We start from the raw sequence: 19453 nt of genomic DNA, 5'->3' as shown, positions 1-19453 counted from the left end.
AGAATAACTGGAAGAACTTATTTTGCATATGGGAGTATATGTTGGCTGAAATTTAAACAACATACATTCAGTATTTCCCCAAAGATTCAAGTGATATACATATGAGTTCATTCAGGAACAATGTGGGTGAAGCGCATGACGCCTCAACTAGCTGAGTGAACCTGACAATTTGTAAATTGTGTTATTTGGTCTCTCTTCTTTGTATGATCAGTATATGAACAATAATTACATTTTGAAACATTTGTTTTGCCAACATATCTGTAAAATACATGGAATGAGTAAATCATTTAACGTGCATCTCTCAAGAATTGGAAGCTGGGAAGTCGGATGTGAGAGGAGGCCGTGAACGCACCGTGAGGCAGGTCGAAACAGGTCAGACTGGCCCGGTGAGTTTCACTCACTGCGGCGCGGATCTGGGATCTGCTCGATAACAAAAGAAAGGAGACAGACGGGGTGTTTTTCACCTGCTTCACTTAGCAAAAACAGACAGAGAAACAGCAGCGGGTAAGTCAGTGTCCTATGTTCTAATACTTTGCCCCAGGTTCGATGTCAATTTTAACACGTGAAAACCGACTAACGAGTTAGGTTGCATTTGGTATGTTCCTCGGTTTTAATTAAAATATTTTATCAATTTTCATAATGGTTTAGTGTGGGTACATGCGGTAGGCTGGTTGCTTTGTACTAACTCGAAAGCTTTTGTGCATGTCAACATTTCGTCAGGCTTTTATAGACTAGGGGGCAACGTTATTTAACAGTAAGCCAAGATATAGCAATTAGCTTAGCATAGGTTCATTAGCATAACAATAGTAATGGGCGGATGACGCCTAAAGGTTTGAAAGTAGTAACAGTGACACCTGTTGGCAGCAACCTATACTAACTAAACTAAACTAAAGTATATCAATTGAATATCGTTTAAAATGATTGTTATTTGCAGCTTTACTACTGTTTCAAATTGATTTATAATTACAACACAGCTGGACTATAAGTAAACAAAGTAAATGAATAAATAAAAGTTGGAGAACACTTTTTAGCATAGCCATAACAGATAATTGAAGCCCTAATCATCTCATCCTCTAAACCTTTCAATCAAAACCTAAACCATCTTGCAAAAAACCTAACCTGTTAATCAGTGATATATTGTCTTAGCGTTAAAGCATAATTCTGGTTGATAGGGTCTTATCTTTGTAGCTTTATCATTAATATCAGCAGTTATTTCAATCACCAAGTTCATTTTAAACTGTGACATCACAAAAAAAACTTAGGGAGTCACATGATGAATCAAGTTGGAAACACAACTACATCTCATCTTTGTGGGGTACAATGTTATCATAACCAATAAAAATGATGTCCAAAGCTACAACAATAAAGTATGATTTGACTTTTAATAAAATAGAAGTATCCTTCAAAGTTAGTGTGGACCCATCTGTTGGCAGCAGATTGTTTGAAAGCTCTGTTTTTCTCTTCACAGTGAGCACAGAGACCTGCACGGATGTCTTCAATAGGAGTTCGTTCTGTCACCAGGTTCGACCGAGTGCGGGAGATCCCTCACTATGACCAGGTGCCTGTAGATTCCTTATGGCTGGATCAGGATCTCCCCTTGCCCCCGCCCCCCATGCATGGATCAGTACCGGCTGTCAGCTTAGACCCCCTTCCTCCTCCCCCTCTACCTGATCAGCCAGCTGTTGGGCCTGATACTTTTTCCCCCTCCAGCCATGATGACCCAGCCGAGGGCAACTCTGATTCCATGGACATTAAGCCAGTCCATCGCTTCATCCCCGACTCTGTCAAGAACTTCTTCCGTGGCAATAGCAGTAACCGTGGCAGCAAGGGTAAGGCCATACCTCCACCATCTATATCTTCCCCTCACTCGCCTGCACCCTCGTCCAGGAAGAGTGACAACTGTCACACCACGGGAGGGGTCCCCTGCTCACCCCCCCACTCTGCCCCTCCATCACCGTCCCTTCCCGGTTCCTATTGGGACCGCAACGGCAGCTCTGGGGCCAGCTACAACAAGGAGCATGACGGCCTGTTGCTGGGTGCTGAAGCACTCAGCTCAGTGCCCACCAATCTCTCAGCCCAGACCTATCAGGAGCGGGTGGAAGAGTATCACCTGCGCTACGCTTACATGAAGTCCTGGGCCGGCCTGCTGAGAATCTTGGGTTGCGTGGAGCTACTGCTTGGAGCGGCTGTGTTTGCCTGCGTCTGTGCTTATGTTCATAAGGACAATGAATGGTTCAATATGTACGGATACTCTGGGCCACAGCTGTACGGGGGGCTTGGTGGAGGTACTGGTGGATATGGGGGGGGTTACTACACAGGCCCCAAAACTCCTTTTGTCCTGGTTGTGGCTGGTCTTGCATGGATAGTGACTGTTATTCTGGTCGTTCTTGGGATGTCCATGTACTACAGAGCCATTCTTCTAGACTCTTCTTGGTGGCCACTCACAGAGTGTTCCATCAACCTGGTCTTGGCAGTGCTTTTTATATCAGCAGGGGTAGTGTATGTGAGGGACACCACCCGAGGGGGGCTGTGCAACATACCAGTCTTCAATAATGGAATAAACGGGGCATTTTGTCGCACGGAGGCCGGCCAGACAGCAGCCATCGTCTTTCTCTTCATCACCATGGTGCTCTACTTCATCAGTGCAGGAGTGTGTCTGAAGCTGTGGAGGCATGAAGAAGCCAGGATGAGGAAGGAGCGCCTGGCAGAGGAGGTCTGCAAACACACACGCACGCATGCACGCACACACGCGCACACAAACACGCACACACCAAACACCACACACTTGATCTTGATGAAAATGAGGCCTATTTAGGAGACTAATGAGTGTGTGCAATTTGGTGCAGCCCAAATTAAAAATCTGGATCCGCTATATCTAAAGTACATTGATTCATTGCTCATACAAAACTTGTGGGGTCAATTAAAATAAGCCATTGAATTGTTTCTGATAAAACTTTGACTGTGTAAACCTGAAAAAAACCACACACCTACTCTTCTTCTATTCACAAAAAAACTAGATGAGAACTATTGGATCATCAGTCCCACTGTCTATAGTAAGTATCAGGGTTTGCTTTTTTGTTGTTCTTGTTGACGTTGGCTTGTACACAGTGTCCACGAACTGACCATATGTCTTTGGTTGTTTACTTGTAGTTGGGTCCGGGCTCTAGGGCCTCAGAGCAGACTCCTCTCCCCACCATCCACCCAGACATCATGGATACCCCAAACAACCCTGTAGCGGCTCCTACTATAGAACCAGAGATCCTTCAAGGTCACATCCCAGCTGGATACATCCCCAAACCTGTTGTCATAGCCGACTATGTGGCGTGAGTATTACATCTTCCCAAAATGTTTCTCCCTGCATAGGAAAAATTTCTTGTACTTGTTTGACATACTGTACATTTGAATTCTAGTAGGCAGGTTCTCAAAATCCGCTTTGAAAAAATTACTAGTGCTGTCAGTCTCACAACTAATTAATCGCACAATTTGCTGTGATTAATCGCGATTAATCACAAGACTGAAGTTTGTAATCGCGATATGATAAAACGCAATTTTCTAACTGCAAGGAATGCGTTTACACGGGTCACGTGATACGCGAACGAATGTAGCACTCGGTTCCAAGAACAAGCATCAGTCACGCTGCACTATAACCTGCTGCGCAATGGCCTCAAGCTCGACAGAACAGTCGGAAACTGATACAGCGGAGACTTTAGTCTCGAAGAGGAACAGCACGTCGGTTTTAAAAAGCCGTGCTACTGTTGCTACTTCACGGGGTTACACCACCATCTGTATCAGCGCATGACACCGCGCCACAGCAGCTACATGACGAGTGTACGGCTAACAAATCAGTGAAAGTGGTGACGAGCACAGAACCACACGAGAGTTGTCTGAGACCACGACTATTCCCTCGTTAAAGAGACAGACTGCTAACAGAGAGAGAGCTCTCTCCCCTTCTCCTCTTTAACACATCTCGCATTCTGTCAGTGTTTGTGTGCGTGCGCGCGTGTGCTTACTATAATCGCAAATCAAATCGCAAACGCAATATCTGTTAGAAAATTCGCAATTCCATATTTTCCCAAAAACTTTCAGCCCTAGTGTTGACCAATGAAATGCCATTGCCTTCTTGACTTAGGAGTATGAGTACTTAAGCGAATGGCTGGCCAACATGGACTGTCAAAGTCAAGGACCTCACGTAAGTTTTTATTTGAATTTAATTTTAATGGTCATTTTCATAACCGGGTTTGTTTCTGTCATGTTTAGCGTGTTCACTGCAACAGATGATGAGCGTAACCCCGAGCTGCTTTAATACGGAACCACATATTAACACATCAGGTTATTTCTCTCCGTCCGCACAACACAGAGCTTCCGCTCAAACTACTTCCTGTGTTTTTCAACATAAGAGTGTCCTGCGAAATATTGATTGCTTTTCTTTTTGACGTCCATTGTGAAAGTGACAAACAGTTCCTGTTTTGCATGTGTATCGCATATTTCCCTGTGTCACTTCTTGCGCGTTTTCGTGACAAAATGTACTTTAAACTTCTTGAACTCCTTCCTTGTCCGTATCCAATCTTTAACCAGGATAGCTAATGGCTAACGTTTATGTGGCACACGTCGTCACACAGGTCAGCCGCCACAGGAAGTAAACACATTTTTTTAAACGCGTATAAACTGTGATCATTTATTTATTTTGTTTTTTGTAATGGTCTATAGTGTAGTTTTTAAGCATTTGCGTAGTCCTTACACATTGTGTGATATGTGGCCAAAGATAAGTGGACAGGGGATTTCTTTTGTCATCAAGCCAAAACATTGGTCCTAGATCGCAGTGCTCGAATTAGAGCTTACACCAAAGAAACCCTGCATCAAAACTGTGACAGTGACACATATTAAGGATGAAACTCTCACAATATGTACATGGGATATATCTATTACTGCCCCTAAAATTGGCGTTAGCGGATTCTGGAGAAAGCTTGTCTCTCTCTTTGTTGTTGATTTTACTAGGGATGCACCGATTTGTCAGCCGTACAAGTAAACAACAAAACAAAAAACATTGTGTCGGCTATCAGACAAATTATTATTGGCTAGCTAGCGGTCCGCTAGCTGTCGGTTCTGTGTGAGGAAATATTGCAGATTTTTACAAAACGTGTATTGCTTTAGAATCCCTCACTACCATTTTAAATCAGTACTTTGTAGAAGCTCCTTTGGAAGCAGTTACAGCTTTGAGTCTTAAGGTAAAGTCTAGTTTTTTGCAGATTAGCTCAGTCTTCCTGGCAGATCCTCTCAGGCTCCATCAGTTTGGATGGGAAGTGTCTGTGAGCTGACATCTTCAGCTCTCTTCACAGATGTTCTGGTTTAAGTCTGGACCTGGTCTCGAATACTCATGGACAGACAGAGACTTGTCCTGAGGAGACTCCAGTGTTGTCTTGGTTTGTTTCAGATCATTGTCATACTCAAAGGTGGACTGTCACCTCAGGCTCAGATCACATTCACCCTGGAGCAGTTTTTCTTCGGGCACCTCTTAACATTTGGCTGCATTCATCCTTCACTCTGTTCTGACCAGTCTCCCTGTCCCTGCTGCTGAGAAGCTGCAGTGTGAATGTAGCCAGTAGACCAAGACAATGTGTTGTTTTCTGTCCTGTTTCCCTAGGAAATACCCCAGCATACGCTCAGAGGAGGAGAGGGACCAGTACAAGGCTGTGTTCAATGACCAGTACGCTGAGTACAAGGAGCTGCACTCTGAGGTCCAGGCAATGGCCACAAAGTTTGAAGAGATGGACGAGATGATTCAGAACCTTCCCTCACGGCCATCCAGCCAAATGGTACAAATCTCAAAATCCACACAGACAAACAGAAACAGACTTACATAAACTCTGCATAAATATGTCCACTAACATGCTAATTTGTTTCAGGATAAGGAGCGGATCAGTGGCATTTTGATGGAATATCAGCGGAAGAAAGCTGTAAGTAATCATCATAAAATGTAATTCATAATCCACCCACTCACTGAGTAGGTGTTTCTAAGAGAGTTTGTGTTAATTACACCTCCCATAAATGTGACAATTGGCTAGCCAGTTGATCAGTTTGAGACCGAGACTCTCCGTCTGCCCCAGCGTTCCTACGAACATACCTGCTGCAGGGTCGCGTGTCCCCAGTGACACCTCAATCACTGTTGATGAGGTGGTGATGAGGGAGACCTGCTCCCTCGGGTATGTGAGACTGAAGCACTAATACGTAGCGTTTTTTTAGCAATTGTCGCTACCACATAGCATTTGTCGCGACCACATCTCTTAAGATGTCGGGGAGTGATGTTTACAAACTGCATACATAGTGGTGTGAGGTGCGGTCCACACCATTTTTTTTGTTTTCAAGCACTGAAAAAGCTAGGGGGCCATGATTAAATATTTGCTGATTTTTACAATACATGAAATGGTTTAAAGCCGCTTTCTGCCCTTTCAAAGTGCCCAAACTGAATCCCCCTTTCAGTACCACTGAAAGGTGGTACCACCACTTGTTAAACTTCAGTATTTAAGATCACATCATCACAAAATACAACAGCACAGCATAAGTCAACTTGAGAATAAAAAGTTCATGGTCACATGAGTTGTAACAAACCAAAACCCAGTTGTGGTACCTGATTTTGAGTGAGGCATTCTCTGTGCTTTTTCTCCAAGTGGTGAGTCACACTTGGAGAATGTAACCATGTTGTCATCAGCCTGCAGGAACGGTTACGATGCACCTGGTTATTTATTCCTTTTTTGCATTATTAAAAAAGTGGAAGAAGAAGGTAACATTAAACATCAGGTTCCTGATTTTTCTATTTTTAATCTATCAGTCATTTCGTAAGTGTAATTTGACTCTAAATGAGACCACAATTTACAAAATTAATATCATGCCTTGTTGAAGAAGACTTGGACCTAGAGATTTGAACCATAAACTCCTCAGGAAAATGTTTGCTGACGTTATAAATGAGTGAGAAGAAGAGTCATTTTCTCATAGACTTCTATAGAAACTAACCAGTGAGTCACCCTCTGATGGTGATTCCAGAGAATACAGGCTCAGGAACTTCTGCATCGTCTTCATTTTATGAACACAGTGACTATGTCCATTTTCTTTATACAGTCTATGGTTGCACTCCTGAAGGTACTCAGGCTTGCCTAAAGGCTATATTAATCTATCCTGTTGGTTACCATGTGCTCCCTGGATAATAGGTTGGAATTAATACGACTTTGACATTAAACTCAAAATGAAATGCAGCAATTGTGTGTTTGTTTTTTATTGAAACATGACTACATCCTAACATTCCTCACACTGCCATTCAACTGGACGGGCTAACTTGCTGCCAAGCTGACAGGAAATCCTCACTGTCTAGCAAGACTGGTGCTGGTGGACTTCTTATCAACGAGGGATGGTGCACAAATGCTGTGGTTGTGTCTCATGGAAACAGATAACTCACAGACAGTGAGCACATTGGAGAGGCTGACTTGACCCCATCAGTTTTTGCTTTCTCATAATGACATTTTGAGGATGGAGGAGAATTACTTTTTTAAGCCTGCAACATAGAATATGTGAAAAAAGTAAAGGGGTGTGAACACTTTTTGAATCCACTGTATGTATAAATAACATTAACAAAAGCTTAAACTTCAGATTATACTAAATTTGTGGAATGTCCCTATGCTTTGACATGGAACTTTGATATGACTTCTTACATGGCTTTCTGTACTTACGTTGTTTCTCCCATGACCCAACGTATCCTTCCTTCCAGGTCCATTGATGTATGTAGTTTTTACTGAAAACTACATAAGGAAAAACTTGTATTGTATGTATACGAGTTCAAATGTATTGTATTCTATAGTCGACGACCATGAACACTGTGCCTCAATGCATAGGAATGTCATCACTGGGAGCGAAAGCAAAACATGAAATGTATTGAATGAATTTTTGTTTTTCTTTCCAGGACCCAAATTACTTGGAAAAGAGGGAGAGGTGTGAGTACCTGAAGAACAAACTCTCTCATATCAAACAAAAGATTCATGAGTACAACAAGGTGGCGGACTGGAACGGCGGCAAATAAACACCGATGTTCAACACTGCCATGGACTCACCTGGAATTCATGTGAAGTCTGCGACAAATAAGACCACCAGCTCTTTGGCACAGACAGAGCAGTGGTGCTGAGGTAACAACTGACCTCAGTGTTGGTAAGCACAGAACTGCTAACTGTGGATGTGCCATTGTCACATTAAAAAGGGTGCACATGCCATCACTGCTGTTACTGTAGTTATACTATCGTGACTGACAGAACAATAATTTTCACAGGTAGAAACATCATTTGGAAGAAATTTCCTTCCAGAGAGATGTTATTTATATTATACCATGTTGTGCATACAGCATACCCTGGTGGAGATTTCACATTTCAAAGAACATTTCACAGAGAGTTAAGAAGATGAATATGAGTTCCTATTTATCTCTGCGTCTCCAGTTTGGAATGTGTGTAGCCCAGCTTAGCAAATAAGAGTGGAGGCAGAGGCAACTGTTAGACTGGCTCCATCAAAGAGGCCAAACCCCCTCTTTGGAGGCTGTTGTGCAGTGGACACGTTTGTACAGCTCAATGGATACTTGTGTTGGCTTCAGTTAACCACAACTAATTTCCCAGAAATTGGGACTGGTTAAGCTGGTTAGCTCGAAAGTCTTTCCTGAAAATATCATTTGAAGAAAGGCTGATGTCGATGGTGATGAAGGCTGCTGTATATGAGAAGAGTAAGAGGTGTCCATTAAAGATTGAGGATGTTAGTTTAACTAACAGTTCATTTTTGTGTTTAGATACACTGTCATACGGTGGAGGTTCATCTGCTTTTTATCATGTTATTACATTTTAGATTCAGATTTTTAGACTGTACTAAAAACTCTCCTTGGTAGAATCCATGAAGTCTCTCACCCTGTTACTGAATCATAAAGTTACTCCATCTGTAAAATATTTGTATATTCATGTGTGCTTGATCAATGTTTGTCGTTTTCGTGCCAGTGAAGCACCTTTTTATATACTTCATTTTGTGAATGAACCGTCTTTTTAAAAAAAACTTTAATCATGAAATTAATGCACAGTTTTTGTGACTTTGACATTCACTGTTGCCATTCAAGCTTAGTTAGTTCAGGGTAGAAACAATAGATGAGGGGAGTTAGGACCGCTTTAAAAACTGTCAAATTACATCAAAGCTGTATGTTGAGAATTTATGTTTTTCATTTCTTTATGAGAAAACCTTGTTAATTTATCGTTGTTAATCCCCAGTAAAGTTGAAATTGTGGCAACAAAGGGTAAAAACAATTGAATTACCTGCCTTTATGTATAGATTTGCTTAAAACATGTTCAAACAAGCAATTTTAGTTTTTACCAATAACACACAAGTCTTTGTATTGTTCTTGTACATATTGAAAATGTCATTAAATATTCCGAGAGTGGGTTGGAAAAGGTGTGTAAATGCCTATCATGGCATCATCAAAAGCCACCTGGAGTCAGGATTTAGTAAACCTGAAGTCTAATTACTGAAATCGGACCGTATGGGTGTGTTAGAGCTACTTTTACTTATAAAAAACACTCCAACATTTTTAGTTTGTTATTCACAAGAAGCATCAGCTGATGTGGCCTGTACTACAAATCCCTTATGAAAAGATGAATTTCTAGTAAAAGGTCAAATAACTCTTGTCATCCTCCTATGTAAGCTGGAGGACTGTTTTCTCCCAGCATGAGGTTCACTGTTTTCCTGGGGTCAGGTTTTGCAACACTGGAGCCATTTTACATGACAGCCTAAATACTAAAACTTTTTATTAAGTCTGTTAGATTTAAATTTACAAATTAATATTCTCTACACTTTGTCACAAACATATTTGAATTGTTGGAGTCCAACATTTTTATTTTGTAAAATAACCAACATCTTTTTTCAGTTAGTAAGCATGATTTCTTACAATTTGTACAATTATTTTCATGCACATTGAAAATATAGACTCGACAACACTGAGTGAATAATATAATGTATAATTCTACTTAAACATAACTAACTTTTAATGTTTTAAAATTGAAATACGGGCACTTATGCTCATTTTCAAAAAAAAAAGCAGGGAATTTGGGTGTGGGGTGATCGGCGCTTCTTCCTCTTTCTGTTGTGGAAGTGCGGAGGGGGAAACAGGTCAGTCCTGTAAGACCTGGGGAGCAACCCACGTGACAAGCACACACCTGTAGGCGCGTCTTTTTGTACACGGAGAGCGCGCGCTCCAGTCGATGCGGTCGCGCGCCCAGTTTGTGTTGTTTGCGTTGTTTGCACTCAGCGCTTCATCGTCGCTACTGTTCGCTTCGTGATCAGACGGTTTCATCATACGAGGTGGGTCAATTTTAAACATTTAAAAAAAAATAGATATGAATGAATATTGTAAACGAAGTTTGATTTGTGACAGAGACGAATTAACTGTGCAGAGTATTGACGCGTTACAGCATTTAAAGTGTTTGTGAAATGGTCAGTTAACAGTAGCATTCGCGAAAAAATATCACAAGTTTAATTAGGCCGACGCCTTTTGAAAGGCTAAACTACATTTACCGGGAATTGACTCATCTATTCCTACGTTTGTGGAGCACCTTTTATTTTGTGTTTTTAAACTCTGGTCTTGTCCCAGGACAGCCTCAAGCGAACATTTTCAAAGGCTCACTTTGTGTGAACTTTAAGTGTAAATAGAAACTATCTCACAGACCACTGAAGTGATATAGCCTGCGGTAGTCTCAGTATATGTCCACACAGTGATACTGCTGCTTTGTTTCACCACAAACAAACCGCGAGGCTCTTCCTGTGGTGGAGTATCTGGACAGCGGCTCGCCGAGGAAGGTCACTGTCTGAAGATAAGCTTTGAATGGAGGCTGTCATCTGTATATAAAATGAAAAACCCAAATCCAACCAAATATATACATCTTGAATTAAGTAAAAATGTGCATGTTACATGTAAACGGAAAATGTAAACTTATCAATTACTCTAATCTTTTCTGCGTAGTTTATTCTATAAAATAATTTATCTCAGGGCATTTATGCAAACATAAACACTGATTCTAACATGCCTGTGAAAGGCTCATATCAACCGAAACAATCAGCTGACCAACACTTCAGTCGTGCTCTAGCATTAATATCAACACTCATCATATTGGCACTAGTGTTGAACATTTTCAAGCAATACCCAGCCCAACATATCAGTACGCTTTATACTTTTTTGGATCAAAACATTGATGCACTACCTAATTCAATCAGTTTCTCTATGAATTTGTTTTCAATCTGAATAGAAATGTAAAATGCGATACACAGTCAAAATGCTTGTGAAAATTGTGGTATTCACTTACATTTATATTGGACGTTTGGGAAATGGTCTGAAAATTAGCATTAGATGCCACTGTATTGAGTTAAGTGGGAAATGTGATGGCGCACATGGCCAAGGAGGATTACATGACAGGGAACAGTTTATCTGACTGTGATACCGATGGTTAACATGAAACGGTAGTTATTTATTTTCTTTCTATGTTCTTTGTCTTTTTGCAAGGTGAGTGCCAGTTGAATATCAGTATGCCGCGCGACAAACGCAGCCCCCCACCATACCAACCAAGTGGCAACAAACAGTAAGTTGACCTACATCTGTGCCTCACTACTGCATTGCCACCCTCAAGTCTCAGTGGCCCAGTTCATACCTCACATATTGCGTCTTGAACCCAAGACGCATTTTGGATGCGATCACGGACACGTGACCTCGATCTTTTAGCTGAGCCGATCGGTCCTAAGTGGTCAGTCCCACTAGTGCCAGAATTGAACTGATCCACTTACAGCTGTCCATGTGTCCGTGATCGCATCCAAAATGCGTCTTGGGTTCATTTACACCTGCACTTAAAGCTGTCCAGTTATGATTGTATCACCTATATTTGCTGTACAGCTAAACTGCACAACAAATATGTTTTATATTAACACATTGTGGAGCTGTTGTTGTTTTACAAGTCACTACTATGTTGATACGGCGCTGTTCCCAGGATGTGGTGATGGTGGCCCTTCAACCTGATTGATCTGGTTCAGCATTTCAGTATTGGTTTACTCAAAAAAACAATTAGTCAATTAATTGATTGTTTATTCCAGAATTGCACATGCATGGATTCATCCTCTTGAATGTAATGTTTTCTGCCTTTTTAAAAATATCACTTTAATTTGAATATGTTTGATGTACATTTTTCCAATTTATAATCCCTGAACATGAGATAGATGTCGATCTAAAGCCCCTTTCAGTCCGTATTTCTTAGTCTAGGAGAGGTAGGGGTAATTGAAGCTTTTTAAAGCTTCAATTACCTCTTGTTTTTTGCCCTTGGAAATTAAAATGGCAGAAGTGTTTTTGCTAAGCTGATGGACAAAAAGATGACCACCAACATACAGGCCCAAGTGTTATCCATTACAATGAAAAATTGTATCGTGTCAATGTTGGTGTTATGTTGGCGCGAGGGGGCACTGCTATTCTCTTTTGGCTAGTCCTATTGTATGTCCATGTGTATTATAGACCACATTCTGCAATTTTGCCACGGTCAAAATGCCATCCAGAACAATGATTTAAATTACCAAGATGCACAGTGAATATTTTAACCCTCCCCTGTAATTTTAGTCCTGTCCAAATGAGGCTTCAGGCAACATGTTGAACTTTTCCTTTTTAATAAATAATTAGTCAGAAGTAAAAGTTTTCCACTTCATGTCAGGTTTGTCCAGCACTACTGGAATTGCTGGGTTCTATTTATGTCATTTAGCATGCATGTTGGCCTTGACTTTGAGCCAGGAGCTGACATATCACTCTGTAATGTTACAACACACACTGAACCATTTTCCTCTGTCCCCATCTGTTGCAGCCATAGCAGCAGACACAGACACAGTGAGCTCATGTCCAACCCAGCCTTTTCCTACTACCCAGGAGACAAGATGTTGCACTTCTATCGCTGGACTTCACCACCAGGCGTGATGAAGATACTGTGCATCATCATCGTCATCATGTGTGTGGCTGTGTTTGCCTGTGTGGCCTCCACCATGGCCTGGGACTACGATATGAGCCTCATGGGTATGGGAGGTGGAACTGGCTTGATGCCGGGTTATGGCGGCTCATACGGTGGTTCATACGGTGGCTCCTATGGCGGCAGTTACGGCAGCTCGTATGGAGGCGGCAGTGGTGGCATTGGCGGTGGTTCCTATGGCTCTGGCTATGGAGAAACGCAAATGGATCCGAAAGCTGGCAAAGGCTTTATCATTGCCATTTCTGGCATTACCTTTATAGCTGTGCTCATCATATTCGTGTTGGTTGTTTCGAGGCAGAATGCTGCACGCTCACCAAAGTTCTATCTAGCAACCATCATCATCTGTGCCATCTTAGCATTTCTGATGATCATCGCCACCATTGTGTACCTGGTGGCAGTGAACCCAACCGCTCAGTCCACAGGCTCTATGTACTACAGCCAGATCCGCCAGCTGTGTGCCCAGTACCAGACACAGACCCAGGCTCAGGGCATCTTCCTCAACCAGTACCTCTACCATTACTGTGTAGTGGAGCCCCAGGAGGTGAGATATGCTTCGACAGGAGGCTGTGGCTGTGTTTGGGGCTCTGTGAGGCAGAGTGGATTGCATAGCTCCTTTACAAACGTGAATCCAGCAACTTGTTTACTCAGATAATCACACAAAAATTGTTCAGATGTTCAAATAAATTAGAGCACATCATCCTGTTCCCTGATATTTTTAAGAAGAATAGTTTATGAAAATCAAATCGGAGAGTATATGATTAGTTCAGGTGATGTCTTTTGCAGTACAACTTTTTAGAGTTCCGAACAAAGCATAGCAAACCTAGATTTTATTTATTTGAGTCACAGATAAATGTGTTTCCATTTTAAATGTCACAGTTATGAACTAAGCAGGTCTGGGCAACTTCAAATGTCTTACAAGATCAATTTTGTTGTTTTTTTCGTGTTTTTTTTGGTTAAGCACGTTTCAGTCCCATTGACTTTAATTCACTTTGTGCTTTCACCTTATCATTGCTAAGGCTTCACTAAAATGTTTTTGAAGGCCTCACTTATCATCCAGGCAGTCAACAGCTTTTGTAGCATCAAACTACATGGATACATTAAGATTTGTAGGCACACTGCTCATGTCCTTAAACACATTGACGGATAGCAGGCAACAGAGTCTCACAGCTACTTCATCTGTGGATTATTAACCAGAACATTGTATCTAGATAGATATGTTGCTTTAGAGTTTTTAAAATGTTTAATTTCTGTTGTTCCTGAGTGATGTCAACCATTTTTTTTTATAATCTAGCATGGAAATAACTATCCATGTTGGTGAATGTAACTTCACCCCACTAACATCAAGTCCTGTGGTTCCTGCAGGCCATCGCTATTGTTCTGGGCTTCCTGGTATTTGTTGCCCTCATCATCCTGCTGGTCTTTGCAGTCAAGACTCGCTCAAAGATGAGACGCTGGGGCCCAGAGCGCATTCTCTGGGAAGAAGTGAAGGTCATCACAGATGGTCCGCACAACAGTGTCGGGGAGTGGGTGAGTTGTGGCTGCATGTTGCTCTGTACTTGTATGGCTACATATTGCAAAGGCCTTTTGTTCTTGTAGAGAGGACATTTTAGTGCATCTTCATTTTCTGACACACCTTCAAAGGGCTATCTCAGGGGTAGGACTTGGCTTCTGTGTGTGTGTGTGTGTGTGTGTGTGTGTGTGTGTGTGTGTGTGTGTGTGTGTGTGTGTGTGTGTGTGTGTGTGTGTGTGTGTGTGTGTGTGTGTGTGTGTGTGTGTGTGTGTGTGTGTGTGTGTGTGTGTGTGTGTGTGTGAGAGTGTGTGAGAGAGTGTGTGTGTGTGTGTGTGTGTGTGCAGGGGAAGGAGGGTTCATTTGCAGTTTCTGGGTGTTGTCAGGAAGTCATTCTTAGTAGTAGCATGACGTGCTGCGCTGTCAGGATGAGGTTTTATAAAACTGAAAACTTGTGAATAACTACAACATCTAAACAACACAACACTTTGAAATCCTAGCGAGTGGATGTACAAATTAGCATTAATTATTAAGTCTTGTGCTTATACATTTCCAATTGTCATGTTTTGCGTATTTAGGACAGTGGCACAAAGAAAAGTGTTGACCTGAAAACTACTTTCATACCAGCATAGTTTGCATTCCAGGTGTGGGATCTTTCGCTGTAGTCATACTAGTCGAGAGGCATTGTCTCAGGCTTCCTGAGACTAAGGTACTAATGGTATCAGTGGTACTCAGGCAAGCACGGAAAAGCAGACGAACCGGTTGGTCCTTGTGAATGGCTCAAATAACCAGTGTTTATCTTATGCTAAGAACTGGTCTCTATAACCTTAATGAGGACAAGTATGAGAAGAGCCTTAGGAGCACCTGGCTGAAACCTCAGGCAAGAAAACAGTGGATTGGAAAAATAATATTAGAAAGATATCTATGTAATGAAATTCGAAAAAGCTTCAGAGATTGATGTGGATTCTTTTGCTTTAGCAAGGTAAAATGTTTCAAAGTAGAATGTGGCCAAATATATATATTTTAAATCTCCTTTCCTAACTGCTCAATGGAAAATGTCAAGAGGTCAAGGAGAATTTGTGGGGAAAACAGCAGTAGTGCTAAGACAATCTTACTGCGCTAACATTAGGCTTTAAGAAAAAGAAAACTTTATTCAAAACTTATGGAAGACAAGTACAATGAAAAACTCTGTGTGGAGCTGTGTGCCTACAATTAAAGAAAAGTTTCCTGTCCAAAACAGAACCACCCCTCCTAAGAAAGGATGTTTTAAATTTGGAGGAACGAGAGGAGGATTATATTGTTAAATAGAAAAAACAACAAAACAACACCCCTGGGCAATATCACTAAACTATAACTATCATTTGTGACTTGTTTACATCATGTCAGATGGACTGCATTGTAAATACAGTCACACAGGAAAACCTCAAAGCAACAAAAGTGATCACACCTCTGATTTCCATTAAATGAACAAGGTTGTAAAGGAACCTGTAAACACCACAGCTTCCTCAGTTTGGACCTGGGTTGTGTCTGATGCAACACGGGCTCCACTTGGTGGAGCTGCCTGAACAATTAAGAAACCAAACTGTTAGACTCCATGAAGATGGGGGAGGGCACAGGAGCATCAGCTGGCTTCTGAACATAAACTGAAATACAGTTTATTCTGACTTGGCCCAGGGATTATCTGTGGAAATTCATGTTTCAGTGATAGATCAGACTATGCAAAGAACATAGGATGGAGTCATCCTTTGTGGGCAAAACTGCAAGATTACAGTTTGCCAAAGAGAATGAAAAGAGGCCTGTTGGCAGCACATTTTAGTTAAACCAAAATAAATAGTGTTGGTGTTGAGCATGTTTGCTGTGGACCTGGGCAAGACAGTGACTGCATAGTGCTGAAGGTGATACATGGAGATTGTTTGTAATGACTCCCAATATCAAGAATGTTGCCAGGACAGGGATTTTCCAACGTGACAGTGATTCCAAGCAGAGTGCAAAGAAAAATCCCAAAAAATCACACGAGTGTGTAAAGATGAACAAAGTGAAAGCTCTGACCAGACTGATTATTTGTCATTTTTGGGACATTGACGAGTGAGTTTTGTTGTACACTCGATATCTTCAGTAACTAAAAGTCATGAGAAATGTCTGACCTTGTTTCTTGTTTAGGTGAACAATGTGTCTGGTGATCCAGAGATACTGGTGAATGACTATAATGCCAAAGTCGGGGGTTCAAGGGACTATCTTGACCGACTGGACCACAACAAACCTCTTTACCTGCCAGGGTAAGCTGTGATCCTACTTTACACCTCACAAGCGCCTGCTGTTTGTTTGTAGGCCAGTAGGTCTCTGTTCACCAAACAATAAGAAATGTGTCATTGTCTGAATACACTATATTCACACTGTGCCGAAGCTTTTCTGAATAAGTCTGAAAAATAGCCAATAACCAATATTTATAAATCAAAAATTCTATTCACAGAGATTCGGACATAAGCAGCTCTGTGGCCGGCCTGAAGCCCAGGCTGAGGGACTATGACACTAGTGCAGAATCTGGCGATGACCTGGAGGAGGAGGACTTCAGCTCGTGAGTGTTAAAGAATCTGATAGACAATGATAGTGATGATTACGAAAAATATTTTGGTGTTTGTACGCCACAAATATCTATTAGAGGCTCTAATAGAGGCCACCAATAGCTAATTAGCGTAAAAGCTGCACAGGTTTAGCCCATTGTGTTCTTGTCTGCAGTTTGTTACCTTCCATTGTGGATGAGCAAGAACGTCTGACCTACAAACGGGAGTTTGACCGGGATCACCAGGAGTACAAGGACCTGCAGGCTGAGCTGGATGGCATAAACCAGTACCTGGCTGACTTGGACAGAGAGCTAGGCCGACACCCTGAGGGCAGTCCACAGTTCCTGGTGAGTGTAGCAGAGCCAGTAGGATCTTCAAGGATCTGCTTGAAGTGATGGGACTATGCTACCGTTGTTCAAAGGACTTTTCTCCGATGTGTGGTCATGTTTATGAATACAATTAGGTTTAGATCAGTGACAATGTGGCATTCCTTTATTTATGTTGTTGGAATTGGGTGAAGGAGAGCATTATATTTGGTGTGTCTAGTTGAAGTTTCTATTTGTTCCTTATATTTATTTTTTTACTTAATTCTCTGTAGTTACTATAATAATATTTTATTAAATTGAGTTCTTTATTAGATGAACGTGGGTGCCTCAGCTGATACACAAAAATTAACCAAATGGGTTTATTCATATGAAATAAATGACATAGACAGTGGGCAAGTTATGTAATCAGTGTGCGTCTGAACACCGACTACCACGGCAACCCTAATGCGTTTGTAATTGATGGAATTCCCTAAATGATTGAAAATACAAAAACGGTGGCAATGCGATTGCCAAGTCTAGACATCTTTTGATCTGGGGGCAATTTTAATATTTGGAGCAAAAATTGGGTGAAGGTTCAGAAAAGACTGAGAATCTGTGATGGTGAATTCCTCTGAGTGGTCACCTCAGGTAATTAACCTATATCGTTGTAATCCCAGGATGCCATGAGTGAGTACACCAGACTGAAGAATCTCAAGAAGGTAATGTATACACAGTGATTTCCAATTGTGTTGTTCTTTCCGGTAGGGTTAGGGTCCTGAATTTCCCAGCTTGGGATGAATAAAGTATCTATCTGTCTATCTATCTAAAATATAGTCCTCTGAAAATAGAGAAAAATATATATTTTTTGACAAAATCTAATTCCTTGAATATTTTCTATCCTCTGCAGTCCCCAGGCTACCAGATAAAGAAGAAGAGGTGTAAATATCTCAGGTCAAAACTGTCGCACATCAAGAGGAAGATCAGCGAATACGACCGCCGACCTTGAACCCTCACCTCTGACCCCTTTGACAAAGGGGAAGTGTCTAATCTGCAATTTTTCACATGTCTGAGTTTATCAAACATTTTGTCATTATTATAGTGAAAGATTTGTTGCTTTATCTTTCATCTTTCATCTGTATCAAGCAAAGGAACTACGTTTTTTTTCCAGAGATGATGTGGGTGAAGGAAAACATTTTTAAATTTGTTTATGTATATCTATCGTCTTTGATCAATTCTTAAACCTCTGTAAGTTTCTCACAAATAACAATTTTTAAGAACAATTAAGGTCTTTATCTCTCCTGAAGATGGAAAATGAGAGATGTGATGTGAAATGTTTTGGTTGCAGTACTAGTGAAGCAGTTATTGTGCTTCTTTTATAGCTTAAAAAAAATCATGTTTGACAGTTTCCTGTACAGTGAAGGTGCAGCTACGACATGAATGTGTGACACAAAGTCACTGACATATCTTGTAAATAATGTAAATTTTTAATTGTCACAAACAATTCAAATTGTTCTGTAATGAGCTTTTTTGTCCTGTTTCTATTAATGATGAAACTACTGTCCTTTAAAGGAATCGCCAAACTAATGTAAGTGATGAAGTGAAGGCTTCTTTCCCTTAAGGTGTGTTATCAACATGTCAGACATTTGTCTTTTACTATAATTCAGGTAATTTCCATGTTGTTCAAAAACCAATAAACTATTCCTCCCTGCAACAATTCTTATTCACCGTCATTACATTTTTACTATGCAATATTCCATTGGTGAAAATGAAACATTTGATTTCATAAATGAGCTTGATATATATGTATATATAATTTGACATTTTTGGTTGGGAGGAGGAAGAGAGAAACTTAAGAATATTTATCAATCTTTTTGTTACCTTGAAATTAGTCCTTTATAATATCTACACCAGGAGCAGCTCTTCTTCCACACAGTCTGCCAAGATGCACCATGTTCTACAGAAGCCCAGAATGGCCAAAGCAAACTCTTCATGTTACCTGAAAGGCCACCTCCGGTTCTGCCAAACACT

The 19453-nt window shown here is 41.1% G+C and overlaps 1 protein-coding gene across 1 annotated transcript; it reads left to right on the top strand.

Annotated features, from left to right (window-relative positions):
- Positions 1-358: 358 nt before the first annotated feature.
- Positions 359-19139, top strand: LOC118314299. The gene is made up of 15 exons (XM_047329219.1): positions 359-504; positions 1469-2713; positions 3151-3323; positions 5642-5813; positions 5904-5954; positions 7039-7134; positions 7949-8038; positions 10313-10365; positions 12894-13593; positions 14415-14579; positions 16720-16835; positions 17030-17134; positions 17296-17467; positions 18103-18144; positions 18333-19139. Exons 2-15 carry the CDS (start codon positions 1490-1492, stop codon positions 18429-18431), a joined length of 3258 nt encoding a protein of 1085 aa, XP_047185175.1. The 5' UTR covers positions 359-504; positions 1469-1489; the 3' UTR covers positions 18432-19139.
- Positions 19140-19453: the final 314 nt, after the last annotated feature.

This window comes from Scophthalmus maximus, chromosome 19, assembly GCF_022379125.1.
Source record: "Scophthalmus maximus strain ysfricsl-2021 chromosome 19, ASM2237912v1, whole genome shotgun sequence".
Classification (NCBI taxonomy): domain Eukaryota; kingdom Metazoa; phylum Chordata; class Actinopteri; order Pleuronectiformes; family Scophthalmidae; genus Scophthalmus; species Scophthalmus maximus.
Note: the sequence above shows the minus strand (reverse complement) of the source record. Positions and strands in the feature narration are given on the sequence as shown.